Consider the following 24106-nt stretch of genomic DNA (forward strand, 5'->3'; position numbering starts at 1 on the left):
GACGTTGCATGTCTTGGACCACAGAGTCCTGAGAGGTGGAGGGCTCTGAGGGGTTAATAACGTTTGAGAGGGCAGAATCTGACTTGGGCCTCTTAGATCTCGACTTTAAAATAGATGTCAGGCAAACTGAGCAAAATTGAGCAGGAGGGAAAACATGCATCTATCTGATTGGGGGATAGGATGACTAACATCCTCCAAAGAAAAACCTAAATTGTCCTCACCCAAACAACCTAAAGTTAACACTAAGTAAAAAATGCAGCACTGCATCTCTAATGAACCCAGCTAGGACTGAGGCACTCACCACCAACCAGGCTAGAGAAGTTATCGATGCCTTCGAGATGACTCCTTTCACAATCAACACAGACTGCTAACTCCAATCACAATTGGAGACTCTGGTCTCGGCGATCAAACGCGTCCGACCACATGGAGAAAGAGAAAAATCTAAACCCTTTCTCTGCCTGTCATGAAAACGATCCCTGCTGTAGAGGTAGAAAAACACCCCAAGCTGCTCATAATAAAACAGTATCTTGAGATTAAGATATTATAACGTCCCCAGATCACTTACATGAGGTACCTGAGTTGCCAGTCAATCACCTGAAGAGACCCCTGCCTTTGTATATCCCCACATAGGGAAGGCATAAACAGAAATATAAGGGACACTCTCCATGATCTCTGCTGTGGAGCAGACACAGCCTTCCAGGTCTGACTCATTCTGACAGGGACTTGAGATAAAAAGGAAAATCGGTGTAAGCTTACACCGGTTGCCAGAGGGGGTGTTAGAAGACATACACTGGAAGGAGGCTAGGGAAGCTTCCCTGCAACATCCAGAAGCTAACTTTCACCACAACTCTTACTAAGAGGATTACATAATAAACAATAGAGAACATCCCTAGCATATCAATCCCATTAGTCTGTGAAATATATATGTAGTTCTGTGCCCCAGAGATTCAATATATACATCCAGTGTCAGTAAATAGGCAAGTGTAGTGTCCTGCAGCAAATTATTTATAACAGCTTTTACACACCCTCTCTCTGTGAAATCCTGGCATCCACTGTTGCAGAGCAGGGGACAAACTCCCCCTTCTGCCGGATTTAACTCACCACCGCCAGTGTCCCAGTCAGGTAGAACGCTTCCATCCGTTCTGCGATCCAAACGCAGTATGAGAACCATAGCTCAGGTGTGGAATTACTTCCCCAGCACGGCTTCTCATGCAGGACTCCTCTACTTCCGGGTGTGGCGTGTGAAGAATTCCGTGGTGTGTGTACAGATCACATGCTGTTCTTGGACCAATCAACGTCTCCAAACAACTTGCCTTTGACAGCAATGGGGGAAAAAGCAATCAACAACCGAGGTGAGGACACAGTAGGATTCAAGTTGAAAAATTGACTCCTTGTAGTCCAAATGTAAGTACAAACAGCAAAGAGGAAACTTGAATCCAGGAGTTAAAATCCAATTTCTTTATTTAGACACAAGTAAACTCCATAAACAATAGAGAACCATGAGGAACAGACTGGTCTTACTAGTTTCGGCTAGTGCCGTAATCATAGACCTAGAAGATTACATGGCTACTTCAATTACCCCAGTCCTGTTTTGCAGGGAAACAACATTCTCTGCCTGCCTCCTTTCAGTAGACATGGCAAAGAATTACTGGGGAAGTAGGGGAAGTGGGAGAGATACTTGAAGCTTTGGCTGGGGTGTCTTTGCCTCCTCCTGGTGGCCAGGTGTTGTATTCCCAACAGTAGTCAATGGATGCATGGACTCTCCCTGCCATTACAAAGGAAACACAATGTGAATAAATTAAAAATGCTAATGGCTATTAAAACAGCACACAAAGTTCCAGAAAACAAATGATAAATGAAAAGTTCAACAAGTCGTGATCTTGCATATCTCAACTTCTCCTACAGCTCTTTCCCCACTAGGAGCTCTTTGTGATCAATACCAGCCATGTGTATAATCTAAAAGAAAACAATGTAGCAATGGCGTCTCTTAGTGTAGTATGCACACTGAGGAAAACAGTAGCCAAATGTATATCCCACTCACATGTTAGAACGCACAAGGTGCATATACAGCAGTATGAGACGTCATGCTTAGCCTGATGAATCAGCTGTAGATTTAGCCGAGAAACTTGTTGCTTTTAATAAAGTTAATTTTTTTTTTTTTTTTTATATTTTTATTGTGGTTTAATTCAAGCATACAAACATTGGATGTCGACATGAATTAGGTTACAAAACAAATGCAATTAATAAAGTTAATTTAACCCTATAAGCCTAATTTGTTCCTGCCTTCCAAGTTTACCACGTGGTCTTTTATCCCAGTGGAAGGAGTCAGCTTGTCACTGACTTTTGCCTTACCCGGTGTACGGAGGTTATTTCTTCCTTGATGATCTCGTTGGTTGGCGGGTCCGAAGGCGAGCTGCTTCGGGAGGCTCTGATGTCCCATACCGCTGTATATGCACTTTGATGCTTTGCTACATGTGACTGGGATATATATTTGGCTACTGTTTTCCTCAATGCCTTTGCATACTATAATATGATGCACCTTTGTTATATGTTTTGTTTAAAGATATTTTAAGGTTTGAAAGGGGAGGGGCAATTGCAAAATATCACCTTTAAAATAATGTGAAAAAAATAACATAATTTATGTAAGAACTTACCTGATAAATTCATTTCTTTCATATTGGCAAGAGTCCATGAGCTAGTGACGTATGGGATATACAATCCTACCAGGAGGGGCAAAGCTTCCCAAACCTCAAAATGCCTATAAATACACCCCTCACCACACCCACAATTCAGTTTAATGAATAGCCAAGTAGTGAGGTGATAAAGAAAGGAGTAAAAAGCATCAACAAAGGAATATGGAAATAATTGTGCTTTATACAAAAAAAGCATAACCACCATAAAAAGGGTGGGCCTCATGGACTCTTGCCAATAAGAAAGAAATGAATTTATCAGGTAAGTTCTTACATAAATTATGTTTTCTTTCATGTAATTGGCAAGAGTCCATGAGCTAGTGACGTATGGGATAGCAATACCCAAGATGTGGAACTCCACGCAAGAGAGTCACTAGAGAGGGAGGGATAAAAATAAAAACAGCCATTTTTCGCTGAAAAATTAATCCACAACCCAAAATATAAGTTTATTCTCATGAATAAAAAGAAAAAACTGAAACAGCTGCCTGAAGAACTTTTCTACCAAAAATTGCTTCCGAAGAAGTGAATACATAAAAACGGTAGAATTTAGTAAATGTAAGCAAAGAAGACCAGGTTGAGGCTTTGCAAATCTGATCAACTGAAGCTTCATTCTTAAAAGCCCACGAAGTGGAGACTGATCCAATAGAATGAGCTGTAATTTTCTGAGGCGGGGCTTGAACCGACCCCAAATAAGCTGAATGAATCAAAAGCTTTAACCACAAAGCCAAGGAAACGCCAGAAGCCTTCTGACATTTCCTACAACCAGAAAAGATAACAAATAGACTAGAAGTCTTCCTGAAATCTTTAGTAGCTTCATCATAATATTTCAAACTCTTACCACCTCCAAAGAATGTAAGGGTTTCTCCAAAACATTCTTAGGATTAGGACACAAGGAAAGGACAACAATTTCTCTATTACTGTTAGAATTCACAACCTTAGGTAAGAATTTAAATGAAGTCTGCAAAACCACCTAATCCTGATGAAAAATCAGAAAAGGAGATTCACAAGAAAGAGCAGATAATTCAGAAACTCTTCTAGCAGAAGAGATGGCCAAAACGAACAACACTTTCCAAGAAAGTAGTTAATGTCCAAAGAATGCATAGGCTCACACGGAGGCGCCTGTAAAGCCTTCAAAACCAAATTAAGACTCCAAGGAGGAGAGAATGAATTAATGACATGCTTGATACAAACCAAAGCCTGTACAAAACAGTGAATATCAGGAAGCTTTAGCAATCTTTCTGTGAAATAAGACAGAAAGAGCAAAGATTTGTCCCTTCAAGGAACTTGCCGACAAAACCTTATCCAAACTGTCCTGAAGAAACTGCAAAATTCTAGGAATTCTAAAAGAATGTCAAACGAATTTATGAGAACACCATGAATATAAGTCTTCCAAACTCGATAATAAATCTCCCTAGAAACAGATTTACGAGCCTGTAACACAGTATTAATCACTGAGTCAGAGAAACCTCTATGACTAAGCACTAGGCATTCAATTCCCATACCTTCAAATTTAATGATTTGAAATCCTGATGGAAAAAACAGACCTTGAGACAGAAGAACCAACCTTAATGGAAGAGGCCAAGGTTGGCAACTGGACAACCGAAAAAAGATCCGCATACCAAAACCTGTGAGGCCAGGCTGGAGCTATTAGCAATACAAATGACTATTCCATGATGATTTTGGATATCACTCTTGGAAGAAGAACTAGAGGCGGGAAAATATAAGTAGGTTGGCAACACCAAGGAAGTGTCAACGCATCCATTGCTTCCACCTGAAGAACCCTGGACCTGGACAGGTACCTGGAAAGTTTCTTATTTAGATGAGAAGCCATCAGATATATTTCTGGAAGACCCCACATCTGAACAATCGGAGAAAACACATCTGGATGGAGAGACCACTCCCCCGGATGTAAAGTCTGACGGCTGAGATAATCCACTTCCCAATTGTCTACACCTGGGATATGTACAACAGCTCCCCAACCTGAAAACACTTGCATCTGTTGTGATCACAGTCCAGGTTGGACGAACCAAAGAGGCCCCTAAAACTATACGATGGTGATCTAACCACCAAGTCAGAGATAATCAAACATTGGGATTAAGGATATTAATTGAGATATCTCTGTATAATCCCAGCACCATTGATTCAGCATACAAAGCTGGAGAGATCTCACATGAAAACGAGCAAAGGGAAGTACGTCCGATGCTGCAGTCATGAAACCTAAAACTTCCATGCACATAGCTACTGAAGGGAATAAGAGAGACTGAAGGTTCCGACAAGCTGAAACCAATTTAAATTGTCTCTTAAAGACAGAGTCATGGATACTGAATCTAACTGGAAACCTAAAAAGGTGACCCTTGTCTGAGGAATCAAGGAACTTTTTGGTAAATTGATCCTCCAACCATGTCTATGAAGAAACAACAGTAGTTTATTTGTGTAAGATTCTGCAGAACTTAAAGACTGAGCAAGTACCAAGATACCGTCCAAATAAGGAAACACCGCAACACCCCACTCTCTGAAAACAGAGAGTACGACACAGAGAACCTTGAAAAGATTCCTAGAGCTTTCGCTAGGCCAAAATGGAAGAGCAACAAATTGGTAATGCTCGTCTAAAAAAGAGAATCTCAGAAACTGATAGCAATCTGGATAAATCAAAATATGAAGATATGCATCCTGTAAGTCTATTGTGGGCATATAATGCCCTTGCTGAACAAAAGGCAGAATAGACCTTATAAGCACCATTTTGAAAATTGGTACTCTCACATATCGATTCAAAATTTTTAGATCCAAAACTGGTCTGAATTAATTTTCTTTCTTTGGGACAATGAAAAGATTTGAATAAAACCCCAGAACCCTGTTCCTGAAACGGTACTGGCATGATTACCCCAGATAACTCCAGGTCTGAAACACACTTCAGGAAAGCCTGAGCCTTTACTGGGTTTGCTGAAATGCTTGAAGAGGAAAAAATCTTCTCACAAGCGGTCTTACTCTGAATCCTATTCTGTACCCCTGAGAGACAATATTCTGAATCCAATGATTTTGGACCGAATTGATCCAAACATCTTAGAAAAATCTTAATCTGTCCCCTACCAGCTGAGCTGGAATAAAAGCCGCACCTTCATGCGGACTTGGGGGCTAGCTTTGATATCTTAAATGGCTTGGATTAATTCCAATTTGAAGAAGGCTTCCAATTGGAAACAGCTTCCTTGGGGAAGAATTAGATTTCTGTTCCTTATTTAAGAACGAAAACGGTTAGAAGCTTTAGATTTACCCTTAGATTTTAATCTTGAGGCAAAAAAACTCCCTTCCCCCCCAGTGACAGTTGAAATTATTGAATCCAACTGTGAACCAAATCATTTATTACTTTGGAAGGAAAGAAAAAGCAATCTCGACTTAGAAGTCATATCAGCATTCCAAGATTTAAGCCACAAAGCTCTTCTAGCTAAAATAGCTAAAGACCTAGATTTAACGTCATATTTGATAATATCAAAAAATGGCATCACAAATGAAATTATTAGCATGTTAACAATGCTAGACAAATCATGATCCAATACTTGTTGCTCTAAAGTTTCCAACCAAAAGGTTGAAGCAGCTGTACATATCAAATATGTTACTTATAGTAGTATCTTATCAATGATATACACTTATTATAGTATATTATAAACCATTACCAAGCATAGTTTAATATGCACAATGGAGGCTTAGGTACCATCTTAATGTGTGCCAATCCTTAAGCACATGTTCCCAAATTGTATGGATTGAATGTCATTTAACCATAGAGAGGAAAATAATTGAGCAGCATATTTTGATACCTTAACTAATAATAATATATTAAGCCCTTTACTAAGTAATTGGGATTAGCAATGGTTGATCTGTTTGTTATGCTAAGAATGTCAATGGTGTTTTGCAGTATCTATGTTACTCAAGCTTACTGTAATATATATATTCTTTTGTGCATACAATGTATTTTCGTGTATCTAATGTAATATATTTGGCCCATTAATGGTATGATATCATTTGTACATAGGTTATTTATAGTGGTTTTGCAACAGTGATATAACATTTCCACTCAATAACAATTATAATATAATGCTGACTTTTGTAGGTTTAAAATGTTGACCATTGTCTGATTGGATAATTACATCAAGGCGTATTTTATTCCTAACCAATAACAAATGCTTGTATGCATTTTAAGAGGCATTGGGGCTTAGCACTGCAGGCTATGACTACGGATTCAATCCAAAACGCGTAAGCCTGTCAGTGCTACGCCCGTTGACGCCAATTTTATGACTATTGCTGCTGGTTCTTCCATGCTGATGTTTTTAACATTTGTCAAATAAAGAATTGGATTTTATCGTTACGAGTGTCGGAAACTCTTCCTTCAAATCTTCCTATTCCAGTCGTCATCCGGACACTCACAGCTGCGACCGCATCGGTGCTTTGGGAGCAGGTGATAGACGCACTGTATTGGCCGGAGGGTAGGTCACGTGTTCGTGATGTAAGAGGGAGCTGAAGACACGCCGGAAGGATTCTGTGAGTGCGATTGCCAAGGAGTGAGAGTGATGTTGTCCCCACTTCGCAAAGTGCCAGATTACCCGGTTGGTAAGTCGAATAGATCACTCGATGTGTTTATGGGTGTATGTGAGCTTCCTCTGTTCCCCTCTCATTGTGGCCATTGATTAGTATTTGCGCACACCTTGTGCTACGGCACATTTTACACTGGACATATTGCTCATACCACTATCCATATCACTGGGTTTAACTGTTTCTAATCTAAATATAAAGTACCATACATATATTTAGAACGTTTTATAAATACATAAAGTGCCAAACCATAGCTGAGTGTGTCTTAAGTAATGAAAACATACTTACCAAAAGACACCCATCCACATGTAGCAGATAGCCAAACCAGTACTGAAACGGTTATCAGTAGAGGTAATGGAATATGAGAGTATATCGTCGATCTGAAAAGGGAGGTAGGAGATGAATCTCTACGACCGATAACAGAGAACCTATGAAATAGATCCACGTGACGAAAACCATTGCATTCAATAGGTGATACTCCCTTCACATCCCTCTGACATTCACTGTACTCTGAGAGGAATCGGGCTTCAAAATGATGAGAAGCGCATATCAATGTAGAAATCTTAGCACAAACTTATTTCACCACCTCCATAGGAGGCAAAGTTTGTAAAACTGCATTGTGGGTGTGGTGAGGGGTGTATTTATAGGCCTTTTGAGGTTTGGGAAACTTTGCCCCTCCTGGTAGGATTGTATATCCCATACGTCACTAGCTCATGGACTCTTGCCAATTACATGAAAAAACAGAATTTATGTTTACCTGATAAATTACTTTCTCCAACGGTGTGTCCGGTCCACGGCGTCATCCTTACTTGTGGGATATTCTCTTCCCCAACAGGAAATGGCAAAGAGCCCAGCAAAGCTGGTCACATGATCCCTCCTAGGCTCCGCCTACCCCAGTCATTCGACCGACGTTAAGGAGGAATATTTGCATAGGAGAAACCATATGTTACCGTGGTGACTGTAGTTAAAGAAAATAAATTATCAGACCTGATTAAAAAAACCAGGGCGGGCCGTGGACCGGACACACCGTTGGAGAAAGTAATTTATCAGGTAAACATAAATTCTGTTTTCTCCAACATAGGTGTGTCCGGTCCACGGCGTCATCCTTACTTGTGGGAACCAATACCAAAGCTTTAGGACACGGATGAAGGGAGGGAGCAAATCAGGTCACCTAAATGGAAGGCACCACGGCTTGCAAAACCTTTCTCCCAAAAATAGCCTCAGAAGAAGCAAAAGTATCAAATTTGTAAAATTTAGAAAAAGTGTGCAGTGAAGACCAAGTCGCTGCCTTATATATCTGATCAACAGAAGCCTCGTTCTTGAAGGCCCATGTGGAAGCCACAACCCTAGTGGAGTGAGCTGTGATTCTTTCAGGAGGCTGCCGTCCGGCAGTCTCATAAGCCAATCGGATAATGCTTTTAATCCAGAAGGAGAGAGAGGTAGAAGTTGCTTTTTTGACCTCTCCGTTTACCAGAATAAACAACAAACAAAGACGAAGTTTGTCTGAAATCCTTAGTAGCTGCTAAGTAAAATTTGAGAGCACGAACTACATCCAAGTTGTGCAACAAACGTTCCTTCTTTGAAACTGGATTAGGACACAAAGAAGGCACAACTATCTCCTGGTTAATGTTTTTGTTAGAAACAACTTTTGGAAGAAAACCAGGTTTAGTACGCAAAACCACCTTATCTGCATGGAACACCAGATAAGGAGAAGAACACTGCAGAGCAGATAATTCTGAAACTCTTCTAGCAGAAGAAATTGCAACCAAAAACAAAACTTTCCAAGATAATAACTTAATATCAACGGAATGTAAGGGTTCAAACGGAACCCCCTGAAGAACTGAAAGAACTAGGTTGAGACTCCAAGGAGGAGTCAAAATTTTGTAAACAGGCTTGATTCTAACCAGAGCCTGAACAAAGGCTAGAACATCTGGCACAGCTGCCAGCTTTTTGTGAAGTAACACAGACAAGGCAGAAATCTGTCCCATCAAGGAACTTGCAGATAATCCTTTTTCCAATCCTTCTCGAAGGAAGGATAGACTCTTAGGAATCTTAACCTTGTCCCAAGGGAATCCTGCAGATTCACACCAACAGATATACCAAATTATGTGGTAATTTTTCTGGTTACAGGCTTTCAGGCCTGAACAAGAGTATTAATAACAGAATCCGAGAACCCTCGCTTTGATAAGATCAAGCGTTCAATCTCCAAGCAGTCAGCTGGAGTGGGTCGAACGGACCTAGAACAAGAAGGTCTCGTCTCAAAGGTAGCTTCCATGGTGGAGCCGATGACATATTCACCAGATCTGCATACCAAGTCCTGCGTGGCCACGCAGGAGCTATCAAAATCACCGACGCCCTCTCCTGATTGATCCTGGCTACCAGCCTGGGGATGAGAGGAAACGGCGGGAACACATAAGCTAGTTTGAAGGTCCAAGGTGCTACTAGTGCATCCACTAGAGCCGCCTTGGGATCCCTGGATCTGTACCCGTAGTAAGGAACTCTGAAGTTCTGACGAGAGGCCATCAGATCCATGTCTGGAATGCCCCACGGTTGAGTGACTTGGGCAAAGATTTCCGGATGGAGTTCCCACTCCCCCGGATGCAATGTCTGACGACTCAGAAAATCCGCTTCCCAATTTTCCACTCCTGGGATGTGGATAGCAGACAGGTGGCAGGAGTGAGACTCCGCCCATAGAATGATTTTGGTCACTTCTTCCATCGCTAGGGAACTCCTTGTTCCCTCCTGATGGTTGATGTATGAACTTGGCCCTCGCTAGCTGAGGCCAAGCTTTGAGAGCATTGAATATCGCTCTCAGTTCCAGAATATTTATCGGTAGAAGAGATTCTACCCGAGACCAAAGACCCTGAGCTTTCAGGGATCCCCAGACCGCGCCCCAGCCCATCAGACTGGCGTCGGTCGTGACAATGACCCACTCTGGTCTGCGGAAGGTCATCCCTTGTGACAGGTTGTCCAGGGACAGCCACCAACGGAATGAGTCTCTGGTCCTCTGATTTACTTGTATCTTCGGAGACAAGTCTGAATAGTCCCCATTCCACTGACTGAGCATGAACAGTTGTAATGGTCTTAGATGAATGCGCACAAAAGGAACTATGTCCATTGCCGCTACCATCAAACCTATCACTTCCATGCACTGCGCTATGGAAGGAAGAGGAACGGAATGAAGTATCCGACAAGAGTCTAGAAGTTTTGTTTTTCTGGCTTCTGTCAGAAAAATCCTCATTTCTAAGGAGTCTATTATAGTTCCCAAGAAGGGAACCCTCGTTGACGGAGATAGAGAACTCTTTTCCACGTTCACTTTCCATCCGTGATATCTGAGAAAGGCCAGGACAATGTCCGTGTGAGCCTTAACTTGAGGAAGGGACGACGCTCGAATCAGAATGTCGTCCAAGTAAGGTACTACAGCAATGCCCCTTGGTCTTAGCACCGCCAGAAGGGACCCTAGTACCTATGAGAAAATCCTAGGAGCAGTGGCTAATCCGAAAGAAAACGCCACAAACTGGAAATGCTTGTCCAGGAATGCAAACCTTAGGAACCGATGATGTTCCTTGTGGATAGGAATATGTAGATACGCATCCTTGAAATCCACCTTGGTCATGAATTGACCTTCCTGGATGGAAGGAAGAAGTGTTCGAATGGTTTCCATCTTGAACGATGGAACCTTGAGAAACTTGTTCAAGATCTTGAGATCTAAGATTGGTCTGAACGTTCCCTCTTTTTTGGGAACTATGAACAGATTGGAGTAGAACCCCATCCCTTGTTCTCCTAATGGAACAGGATGAATCACTCCCATTTTTAGCAGGTCTTCTACCCAATGTAAGAATGCCTGTCTTCATATGTGGTCTGAAGACAACTGAGACCTGTGGAACCTCCCCCTTGGAGGAAGCCCCTTGAACTCCAGAGAATAACCTTGGGAGACTATTTCTAGCGCCCAAGGATCCAGAACATCTCTTGCCCAAGCCTGAGCGAAGAGAGAGAGTCTGCCCCCCACCAGATCCGGTCCCGGATCGGGGGCCCGCATTTCATGCTGTCTTGATAGCAGTGGCAGGTTTCCTGGCCTGCTTTCCTTTGTTCCAGCCTTGCATAGGTCTCCAGGCTGGATTGGCTTGAGAAGTATTACCTTCCTGCTTAGAGGACGTAGCCCTTGGGGCTGATCCGTTTCTGCGAAAGGGACGAAACTTAGGTTTATTTTTGGTCTTGAAAAGACCTATCCTGAGGAAGGGCGTGGCCCTTGCCCCCAGTGATATCAGAGATAATCTCTTTCAAGTCAGGGCCAAAGAGTGTTTTCCCCTTGAAAGGAATGTCAAGCAATTTGTTCTTGGAAGACGCATCCGCTGCCCAAGATTTTAACCAAAGCGCTCTGCGCCACAATAGCAAACCCAGAATTTTTTCGCCGCTAACCTAGCCAATTGCAAGGTGGCGTCTAGGGTGAAAGAATTAGCCAATTTAAGAGCACGAATTCTGTCCATAATCTCCTCATAAGAAGAAGAATTACTAATAATCGCCTTTCCTAGCTCATCAAACTAGAAACACGCGGCTGCAGTGACAGGGACAATGCATGCAATTGGTTGTAGAAGGGAACCTTGCTGACATCTTTTTTAGCAGACCTTCTAATTTTTTATCCATAGGATCTTGGGAAGCACAACTATCTTCTATGGGTATAGTGGCGCGCTTGTGTAGAGTAGAAACCGCCCCCTCGACCTTGGGGACTGTCTGCCATCAGTCCTTTCTGGGGTCGACTATAGGAAAACAATTTTTTAAATATGGGGGGAGGTACTAAAGGAATACCGGGCCTGTCCCATTCTTTACTAACAATGTACGCCACCCGCTTGGATATAGGAAAAGCTTCGGGGGGCCCCGGGGCCTCTAAGAACTTTTCCATTTTACATAGTGGTTCTGGAATGACCAGATAATCACAATCATCCAAATTGGATAACACCTCCTTAAGCAGAGCGCGGAGATGTTCCAACTTTAAATTTAAAAGTAATCACGTCAGGTTCAGCTTGTTGAGAAATGTTTCCTGAATCTGAAATTTCTCCCTAAGACAAAACCTCCCTGGCCCCCTCAGACTGGTGTAGGGGCCCTTCAGAAACCATATCATCAGCGTTCTCATGCTCTACAGAATTTTCTAAAACAGAGCAGTCGCGCTTTCGCTGATAAGTGGGCATATTGGCTAAAATGTTTTTGATAGAATTATCCATTACAGCCGTTAAATGTTGCATAGTAAGGAGTATTGGCGCACTAGATGTACTAGAGGCCTCCTGTATGGGCAAGACTGGTGTATTCGAAGGAGGGGATGATGCAGTACCATGCTTACTCCCCTCACTTGAGGAATCATCTTGGGCATCATTTTTACTAAATTTTTTTTATGACATAAAATACATATAGTTAAATGAGAAGGAACCTTGGTTTCCCCACAGTCAGAACACAATCTATCTGGTAGTTCAGACATGTTAAACAGGCATAAACTTGATAACAAAGCACAAAAAACGTTTTAAAATAAAACCGTTACTGTCACTTTAAATTTTAAACTAAACACACTTTATTACTGCAATTGCGAAAAAGTATGAAGGAATTGTTCAAAATTCACCAAAATTTCACCACAGTGTCTTAAAGCCTTAAAAGTATTGCACACCAAATTTGGAAGCTTTAACCCTTAAAATAACGGAACCGGAGCCGTTTTTATATTTAACCCCTTTACAGTCCCTGGAATCTGCTTTGCTGAGACCCAACCAAGCCCAAAGGGGAATACGATACCAAATGATGCCTTCGGAAAGACTTTTCTATGTATCAGAGCTCCACACACATGCAGCTGCATGCCATGCTGTCCTCAAAAACAAGTGCGCCATACCGGCGCGAAAATGAGGCTCTGACTATGATTAGGGAAAGCCCCTAAAGAATAAGGTGTCTAAAACAGTGCCTGCCGATATAATCATATCAAAATACCCAGAATAAATGATTCCTCAAGGCTAAATATGTGTTAATAATGAATCGATTTAGCCCAGAAAAAGTCTACAGTCTTAATAAGCCCTTGTGAAGCCCTTATTTACTATCTTAATAAACATGGCTTACCGGATCCCATAGGGAAAATGACAGCTTCCAGCATTACATCGTCTTGTTAGAATGTGTCATACCTCAAGCAGTAAGAGACTGCACACTGTTCCCCCAACTGAAGTTAATTGCTCTCAACAGTCCTGTGTGGAACAGCCATGGATTTTAGTTACGGTGCTAAAATCATTTTCCTCATACAAACAGAAATCTTCATCTCTTTTCTGTTTCTGAGTAAATAGTACATACCAGCACTATTTTAAAATAACAAACTCTTGATTGAATAATAAAAACTACAGTTAAACACTAAAAAACTCTAAGCCATCTCCGTGGAGATGTTGCCTGTACAACGGCAAAGAGAATGACTGGGGTAGGCGGAGCCTAGGAGGGATCATGTGACCAGCTTTGCTGGGCTCTTTGCCATTTCCTGTTGGGGAAGAGAATATCCCACAAGTAAGGATGACGCCGTGGACCGGACACACCTATGTTGGAGAAAAATAAATATATATATATATATATATATATATATATATACATATATAGTTTTGGATGACTAATATAGTTATTACTACTTACGTATCCAGGAGAGGTTGAGGTACAAAATGACTTACAAAACAATATATTTTCTGAGAATTACATACGATTTTTGGTTCTGCAAGGATGTTTGTCTCAATCTTTTTAAGCAGATACACATTCACTTGTAACTGTGGTTCTAATGCTTAAATTAATTCCCAAGTGGAATAATGATTAGTAATTTCTATTGATTCATAGTTCACTCTATGCTTAAAAAGGACACTGTAGTCAGAAAACATAGATTTAAAAATAATTAGCCCTTATGCCATATATACACCCCCAAGTCAGCTACTCAGCAGCCTGATATTAAAAGGGAATTTAAACACTAAATACATGTTAAAAGTATAGGATTTCCTCTAGTCGTGGGTGCTGTCATGTTGAAATCTAGCTTTCACTGCATTCCAGTGCAGATATGTATATACATGTGCAGCAACTCTCTTTTAAATACCTGCAGCGAAACCTAGGTTTCAAAATGGTGGCACCCATAATTAGAAAGCAGTGCATGAAATGTATATACAGTTTACTGTTGCTTTAATGGCTTTAATAGTACTAGATGTGCACAGTAAATAGTGTACAGTTGACATCAGTGGCTGTAATGGTACTAGCTATGTGCAGTGCATTGTGTTGGGAGCAGTTTTGTGCCTTATGTTAACAGAAATAAAGTTTAGGAACACAAACAAAATGAAACAGCAGCTGCCTCCTTGCTACTGTTAACCCTTCACACTACTCCCTGAAAAGTTAATCAGCTATGTCAACTTGTATTAGCAAAAACTCCTCTAGTTAAAGTTATGACTATCTCAATGAAGTTTTTACTGTGCACTGAGCATATGTACATAAGCCTGTACATCCTTGCTCATACCGTGTACCTGCTAAGTGAGATGGTGTCGCCATGCATTCATCAGTGATTATGCAAACTGAGCTATTCTGGGCTCAATGTATGTTCCTTGAGTAGAGGTTTGTGATTCAGGATGCACAGTGCATATGCTAAATGCACTATAAAAACTATCACTGAAGCTCTGATACCTGTTAGAAGAAATGGTTTCAGTAAAAGTTAATGCAATAATGCTTCTATTCAAAATATAAATGCATTCATTTGTATCTTGATTTTTCCCTTTAAAGCTAGTTAATATATTTAATTATATTTAGACTCCAGATCGCCTCAAAAACCTGAAACTGCACAAAGGACTCGATCTTGTAGAATATTAATATACATAGTGATTTGATTAATACATGGACAGTCATGTCACTTTCATAAGCTTAGTGGTGAAGAGATTAGTGATTTTTAAAACACCTATAATGAATATTTGATTCAATTATGGTGAGACCTCAAGATGAATGAACCTTTATCACGTATTATTTAAAGTTCTCTAGTTTGACTTTGCAGATTTGTACTTGGAAAGCAATGCAAATTAAACTACTCAGTCACAATTTAGCTTATTTTCCTAAACCATAAAGATATTCTCCTCTTGCATTCATGGCATACAATTTTAAGAGAAAAGATCAGTCCATACCAATCGGAAACCGGATGACTTCATAGTAATCTGGTGCCTCAGATTTCTTTACAGGTTCCATAAATGGCCAAGCACTGGGATGAGTCTGTCAATATATATATATATATATATCATATATTTGTTAAACACACATTCTTTTTTCTATCACCAATGATATGTGAGAATGGTATCTACTTATCTTCCAAATATAGTTTTTAAAATTATTTGCTGCTTTTAGAGTCTTGCAAATACATCAAAAACAGATTAAATCAATCAGATCTATACAACATAATTATCTAAAGTGTGATCTATTTTTAATCTCCCCAGGATAGCTTCTCAATATACTGCAAAACCTGTCTACAAAGAAGGTTTCAAAATAATAGGAGAAAGAAGATGTGAGAGCTGTAAGCACCGACAGAGATTATGATATCGGAGTCTTTAAAAAAGTTACATCATTTTATCACTACATCTGTCATGGTGAGCCAAACTGAGATTTGGTATTGGTCACTTCAAAGTGAACAAAGTATAGTAAAATCTTCATGGTCTTTGTTGACTGAAACAGGGATAATGCTGTGAGAACATACCATATATATTAAGAATATAGGGTGAAAGCTTCTATAGTGTGTATCAACTCTCCAAAGGGGAGCAGAATATGAAATATTGACTGATGAAAGTGACCCACTGGAAAGAGAAACAAAAGCCTTTTGAAAGTTTCTCTCTGCAGTTAGCCATGAACATACTATCTTATAAGTTATCATGCTCAGAAGAAGCTGGTGCCTCTGAATGTGTGCATATAAAAAATATTGTGGATATTTTGATAATGGAAGTAAATTGGGAAGGTTTTTAAAATAGCATGCTCTATCTTAATTATGAAAGTTTAATTTTTACTCCCTTTAATGAACAACTTGCTTACTTTAATCTGTGCTAGCAGATTCTTCAAGACATTATATAGCTGGTCCGGATCCTTAATCTCCTTCCTAAAAAAAATAAAAAATATATTATATATAATACTAAATCATATAATACTACATATACAGAAAGGCAGCTTAATATGTTTAATCAATTACAGCTACAATGTTAATTTTACTTAATATTTGGTTTCATGTTGTCTGCAAAATATACCTTTGGAGTAATTAGAAAGTATGTAAGAAATGTCAATTGACTTCTAAGGTTTATCAATAAAAAAAAGAAGAAAAAAAAGAAATCTTTGTTAAATATATATGTGTGGCACAATTATTGGCACCCCTATGAATTCATATACTACTGGAACTTCAAATTAGATCAGGTTCTATAGTCAGATGAAACAAAAATAGAGCTTTTTGGCAACAAACATCAGGTGTGTTTGAGGCACACAGAGAGGTAGCCATATGGAAAAGTACCTCATGCCCACTGTTAAATATGGTGGTGGCTCTTTAATGTTTTGCGGCTGTTTTTCTGTCAGAGGATGTGGACATTTTGTTAGGATACATGGCATCATGTACTCTATCAAATATAAACAGATACTAAATGAACACCTGACTGCCTCTGCCAAAAAGCATAAAATGGGCCGTGGTTGAAACATCCAGCAGGACAATGATCAAAAAAATTAAAATCAAGATAAAATGGTTTACTGACCACAAAGCCAAGGTCCTGCCATTAAAAAAATCAATGTGAAAATAAACTGTGCACATAAAGTCCTCGTGTAAATAAAGATACCTTTTAAATGCTTCTGATGCAAGTAGAAAACTTCTAAAAAAGCTTCGGTAACTGTATCCAATTTTTGCAATTTGCTTGTAGTTAGCCTTCTGAGGATTGAACCCTGGTCTCCAGACTCCAAACCTATAGTCTTACTACTGTGCTATAAAAGGTCTCAATGTAAGAGGACATTTGTATCCTATAGTTGCAGCTTGCTTGTGGTGAAACCTCAGAGAGATAGACAACCAATAGTGCAATACAGTTTCAAATAGAGCCCAAATGAAAAACTTGATGAAGGTGAAACGTACGTTAGGATATGTCACCAGGAGGGGACATCATATGACCACTGCAACTCTTTATACGGAGTTCCTGTGAGCTATTGAACCCAGTTTCTTTTGTGGTATTATGTTACTTTTGGTGTTAATATTTGTGCCCTTTGTGACTTTTATGCTTTTAAATTGTGAAATAAATGTATATTTGATCACCAGTCCCTGTTTTGCCGGAGTGATTGATAAGGAAAGCGCTATTCTTTGAGCTAGTGTAGCTCATGGCCACGTGAGTGTGTTTAAGAGTTTTTTATTTGGGCTCTATTTGAAACTGTGTTGCACTATTGGTTGTCTCTCTCTCTATTTGAGGTTAACCACAAGTAAGTTGGAACTAATGGCTACACTTACTGAAGATTTGTTTTGGAAGTTTCCTACTTGCATCAGAGGCATTTAAAAGGACATGAAACCCAATTTTTTATTTAATTTTTAAGATAGAGAATACAATTTAAAGGTTTCCAATTTACTTCTATTATTGAGTTTGCTTCATTTTCATGTTATTCTTTGTTAAAGTGATATCTGGATAGGTAGTGTGCACATTTCTGGAGCTCTACATGACAGGAAATAGTGCTGCCATCTAGTGCTCTTGCTAACTGCTGCAGACACGTGCACACTCCTGAACTTACCTTCCTGCTTTTTAAAAAAGGATAACAAGAAAAGAAAGAACATTTGATAATAGAAGTACACTGGAAAGTTGTTTAAAATTATATTCTGTATCTGAAAAATGAAAGATCATTTTTTAGTTTTATGTCTGTTTAAAAGTTTCTTTATCTTTCTTTACACAAGGACGTTATGTGCAGTTTATATTATTTTTGTGAATATACACTGTGTTTGACTTACATTCAATAGTAATATGGCAGAAATGGTTTGTAATTAACAAGGTGCTTACTGTACATTTAAGTTTGTTTCATACAACTTAATTGTTAGTACGGTGTTGATGTGTAAGCAGATATATATGGTAACTTCTCACGTTAGCTGCAGTGGAAAGTACTCACCCCTTTTCTTTGCATGCTGGTTTCCATCCAGTCTCTCCTGAAAAAAACAAAAAAATAGGTTGTTGTGAATGAACATTTTTTTAATTTTAACACCCCTACCACATCAACACATACACTGCCATACTTACTTATGCCTGGGATACATTCCACTGGGATCTGTCGAACACCTTCCTTGAAGCAGGTCAGTCCAGGATACACTTTCCTTATTTGTGCCTGTCTGCGTTCAATCAGTTTCTTAATTATCTGTTTAAGACAAAAAATAGACATTGTGAGACTCAGCCTTAAAGGGCCATGAAACCCACATTTTTTATTTCATGATTTAGAAAGAGCATGCAATTTTAAGCAACTTTCTAATTTACTTCTTTTATCTATTTTGCTTAATTCTCTTGATATCCTTTGCTGAAAAGCATATCTAGATAGGCTCAAAAGCTGCTGATTGGTAGTTGCACATAGATGCCTCATGCAATTGGCTCACCCATGTGCATTGCTATTTCTTAAACAAAGGATATCTAAAAAATTAAGCAAATTAGAAAATAGAAGTAAATTGGAATGTTGTTTAAAATTGTATTCTCTACTTGAATCATGAAAGAAAAATGTTGGGTTTATTGTCCCTTTAAGTATAGAATCATTTTTTCTATACAGTTTATTTACAGATATTTTGGAAGATGACTGGGATAAACGGGAAATGGATATCCCTTACTACTTAAATACCGATTCCTCTTCTTTGCTTATACTTATAAAAGCATTAAGCAAATAGGTATTCTCTGCTTCCCAGACCAATGCAAAGAACACCCTATTCATAAGGATTAAAAGGCCCATCCTGGTTCACCTAGCTAAATCTTTGTTCTCAGCTGTCAGAAACTGTAGATCAAAAATATAGTATGAAATAAACGTCTGTGTTTAAAAGAAAAAAGTCCGTCCTTTACTTAAGTAATGGAATTGTTTGCTCACTAGAAGTCATTTTACCAAATGGAACACAACATAGCAGTATCATCACTATTTATGTACATATGAAACAAAAGCACATGGACTGACTGAACTGTCAGCTAATGCAATATTAAAAGAAAAATTGAATTAAGAATAACATTATCCATATTTGCCGGAGCTGAATTCCTAAAAATCTATGTTGGTATAAAAAAGCACGTGGAAAAAAATTGCATTCCGTATTCTTATGCAAGTCTGAAACTGATGACAATTTATTTACTACTAAAAAAGAACAGATTGACTTGCCTGTTGTATGGTTAATCAGTCCTAAAAACTTAATATATTCCACCTTAACTAATGTGATTTGGGCTCAAATCTTGAAGTATATAGATACATTTTTATACTTCATTTTCATTGTTTGCACTGAGAAACCTCATTCTATTCACCTTAAAACATGCATATAATAAGAATTTAAACTAGAACAAAATGAAAGATAATATGAGGACAAAACAAAGAATAAGGAAGAAGAGACAGCTATCCTAGTTCAACTTGTGAGCAGGCATGCTATTTTCCAGTTACAAAAGGCACTGCTTAGTCATTTGTTAAATAGAATAATAGAAAATAATGTTTTTGGGTAACAAAAGTTAATAAAACAAAAACAAAAAAAACACCTTTATTGTGATAAATAAAAAGTAAACATTGCATATCTTAGTTACCTCCTTTTGTTTCTTGATGATGTGAGACAGCTCTGTATATGGGATGCGCGGGTTCAGCTCACACTCCATTAATGTGGCACCCTCGTAATCTTTAATGTACCCAAGGTAACGACTTTTGGGAACCTTAATATCTTTTGAAAAACCCTAAAGGGTGGTAGGGAAGATAAGGCGAAAAAAAGAAAAGGATTTACAAAGAGAAAATACGATTGAAAGTAGTTTGATTCTTTGCAGACCACATAAACATAGAAAAAAAGTACATGGGAGGGGGGATATATAGTAGGGATAGACCGATATTGTTTTTTCAGGGCCGATACGATACAGATTTTTGACCACCTTTCAGGCCGATATTCTGTACATTTAAAGTTTTGAAAAATCAACAGAATTTCTACACAAATCTGGTATAAGCTGAACATGCTTATTAAAATTTTAAACATTAAAAGTAAACAACTGGGAAAAATAAAGTGCTTGAAAATTAACTTATTAAATGGCTTCCCAAAACATAGAAAATGGCATAAATCCCCTTTAAACTGCACACAGATATAAAATGAAATTTAAGCCACTACTGCAAAGCTAGACACTAAACAATTTCTTTAATACTCCCAGTTCAGTAGAAAAACATAGTGCAGAAAACATAACATTTCAGCATGTTCTCCTGTTAAACGGCTTCTGTTTCTTTCATATATTGCTGCCACTTCACTAAAAACACGCTCACTTAGTACACTTTACAGATAAGGGTTAAAAGTAAAGTAAAAAAAAACATAATTTATGCTTACCTGATAAATTTATTTCTCTTGTAGTGTATCCAGTCCATGGATCATCCATTACTTGTGGGATATTCTCCTTCCCAACAGGAAGTTGCAAGAGGATCACCCACAGCAGAGCTGCTATATAGCTCCTCCCCTCACTGCCATATCCAGTCATTCGAACGAAACAAGCCGAGAAAGGAGAAACCATAGGGTGCAGTGGTGACTGTAGTTTATCCAGTCCACGGATCATCCATTACTTGTGGGATACCAATACCAAAGCTAAAGTACACGGATGATGGGAGGGACAAGGCAGGAACTTAAACGGAAGGAACCACTGCCTGTAGAACCTTTCTCCCAAAAACAGCCTCCGAAGAAGCAAACGTATCAAATTTGTAAAATTTGGAAAAGGTATGAAGCGAAGACCAAGTCGCAGCCTTGCAAATCTGTTCAACAGAAGCCTCATTTTTAAAGGCCCAGGTGGAAGCCACAGCTCTAGTAGAATGAGCTGTAATCCTTTCAGGGAAGCCAAAAAGAAAGAGAGGTTGCCGAGGCCTTTTGACCTCTCCTCTGTCCAGAGTAAACAACAAACAGGTTAGATGTTTGACGAAAATCTTTAGTAGCCTGTAAGTAAAACTTCAAGGCACGGACTACGTCTAGATTATGCAAAAGACGTTCCTTCTTTGAAGAAGGATTAGGACACAATGATGGAACAACAATCTCTTGATTGATATTCCTGTTAGAAACCACCTTAGGTAAAAACCCAGGTTTTGTACGCAGGACTACTTTATCTGAATGAAAGATCAGATAAGGAGAATCACAATGTAAGGCAGATAACTCCGAGACTCTTCGAGCCAAGGAAATAGCCATCAGAAAAAGAACTTTCCATGATAGAAGTTTGATATCAATAGAATGAAGGGGTTCAAACGGAACCCCTTGAAGAACTTTAAGAACCAAGTTTAAGCCAAGTTTAAACCAAGTTTAAGCAACAGGTTTAAACACAGGCTTAATTCTAACTAAAGCCTGACAAAATGCCTGAACGTCTGGAACTTCTGTCAGACGCTTGTGTAAAAGAATAGACAAAGCAGAAATCTGTCCCTTTAAAGAACTAGCTGATAATCCTTTGTCCAAACCCTCTTGGAGGAAGGACAATATCCTAGGAATCCTAACCCTACTCCATGAGTAATTCTTGGATTCACACCAATGAAGATATTTACGCCATATCTTGTGGTAAATTTTCCTGGCGACAGGCTTTCGTGCCTGTATTAAGGTATCAATTACTGACTTGGAGAAGCCACGCTTTGATAGGATCAAGCGTTCAATCTCCATGCAGTCAGTCTCAGAGAAAGTAGATACGGATGATTGAAAGGACCTTGTATTAGAAGGTCTTGTCTCAGAGGCAGAGTCCATGGTGGAAAGGATGACATGTCCACTAGGTCTGCATACCAGGTCCTGAGTGGCCACGCAGGCGCTATCAATATCACCGATGCTCTCTCCTGTTTGATTTTGGCAATCAGACGAGGGAGCAGAGGAAACGGTGGAAACACATAAGCCAGGTTGAAGAACCAAGGCGCTGCTAGAGCATCTATCAGTGCCGCTTCTAGGTCCCTGGAGCTGGATCCGTAACAAGGAAGCTTGGCGTTCTGGCGAGACGCCATGAGATCCAGTTCTGGTTTGCCCCAACGGAGAACCAATTGAGCAAACACCTCCGGATGGAGTTCCCACTCCCCCGGATGAAAAGTCTGACGACTTAGAAAATCCGCCTCCCAGTTCTCTACCCCTGGGATATGGATCGCTGACAGGTGGCAAGAGTGAGTCTCTGCCCAGCGAATTATCTTGGAGACTTCTGACATCGCTAGGGAACTCCTGGTTCCCCCTTGATGGTTGATGTAAGCCACAGTCGTGATGTTGTCCGACTGAAATCTGATGAACCTCAGGTGTTGCTAACTGAGGCCAAGCTAGAAGAGCATTGAATATTGCTCTTAACTCCAGAATATTTATTGGGAGGAGTTTCTCCTCTTGAGTCCATGAACCCTGAGCCTTCAGGGAGTTCCAGACTGCACCCCAACCTAGAAGGCTGGCATCTGTTGTTACAATGGTCCAATCTGTTCTGCGAAAGGTCATACCCTTGGACAGATGGACCCGAGATAACCACCAGAGAAGAGAATCTCTGGTTTCCTGATCCAGATTTAGTAGAGGGGACAAATCTGTGTAATCCCCGTTCCACTGACTGAGCATGCATAATTGCAGCGGTCTGATATGCAGGCGCGCAAATGGCACTATGTCCATCGCCGCTGCCATTAAGCCGATTACTTCCATGCACTGAGCCACCGTGGGGCGCGGAATGGAGTGAAGAACACGGCAAGCATTTAGAAGTTTTGATAACCTGGACTCCGTCAGGTAAATTTTCATTTCTATAGAATCTATAGGAGTCCCTAGGAAGGAAACCCTTGTGAGAGGAGATAGAGAACTCTTTTCTTCGTTCACTTTCCACCCATGCGACCTCAGAAATGCCAGAACTATCTCTGTATGAGACTTGGCAATTTGAAAGCTTGACACCTGTATCAGGATGTCGTCTAGGTAAGGAGCCACCGCTATGCCTCGCGGTCTTAGAACCGCCAGAAGTGAGCCCAGAACCTTTGTAAAAATTATTGGGGCTGTAGCCAACCCGAATGTTAGAGCTACAAACTGGTAATGCCTGTCTAGAAAGGCAAACCTCAGGAACCGATGATGATTCTTGTGAATCGGAATGTGAAGGTAGGCATCCTTTAAGTCCACTGTGGTCATGTACTGACCCTCTTGGATCATGGGTAAAATGGTTCGAATAGTTTCCATCTTGAATGATGGAACTCTGAGGAATTTGTTTAGGATCTTTAGATCCAAAATTGGTCTGAAGGTTCCCTCTTTTTTGGGAACCACAAACAGATTTGAATAAAACCCCTGTCCTTGTTCCGTCCGCGGAACTGGATGGATCACTCCCATTACAAGGAGGTCTTGCATGCAGCTTAGGAATGCCTCTTTCTTTATCTGGTTTGCAGATAATCTTGAAAGGTGAAATCTCCCTTGTGGAGGAGAAGCTTTGAAGTCCAGAAGATATCCCTGAGATATGATCTCCAACGCCCAGGGATCCTGAACATCTCTTGCCCACGCCTGGGCGAAGAGAGAGATTCTGCCCCCTACTAGATCCGTTGTAGGATAGGGGGCTGCTCCTTCATGCTGTCTTGGAGGCAGCAGCAGGTTTTCTGGCCTGCTTGCCCTTGTTCCAGGACTGGTTAGGTTTCCAGGCCTGCTTGGATTGAGCAAAAGTTCCCTCTTGTTTTGAAGCAGAGGG

At 40.0% G+C, this 24106-nt stretch overlaps 1 protein-coding gene across 2 annotated transcripts in view; it reads right to left on the minus strand.

Annotated features, from left to right (window-relative positions):
- The window catches only part of KAT2A (lysine acetyltransferase 2A), a 129375-nt gene that overhangs the window by 19814 nt on the left and 85455 nt on the right, over positions 1–24106 (minus strand). For both annotated transcript variants that reach the window (XM_053699002.1, XM_053698993.1), the window contains exons 13-17: positions 20033–20176; positions 18521–18635; positions 18393–18429; positions 16314–16377; positions 15422–15506 (exon numbers count right to left, since the gene is read on the minus strand). In XM_053699002.1, coding sequence (XP_053554977.1) covers positions 15422–15506; positions 16314–16377; positions 18393–18429; positions 18521–18635; positions 20033–20176 — 445 coding nt within the window. The remainder of the gene's footprint in view (positions 1–15421; positions 15507–16313; positions 16378–18392; positions 18430–18520; positions 18636–20032; positions 20177–24106) is intronic.

Source organism: Bombina bombina, chromosome 1 (assembly GCF_027579735.1).
Source record: "Bombina bombina isolate aBomBom1 chromosome 1, aBomBom1.pri, whole genome shotgun sequence".
Lineage (NCBI taxonomy): Eukaryota > Metazoa > Chordata > Amphibia > Anura > Bombinatoridae > Bombina > Bombina bombina.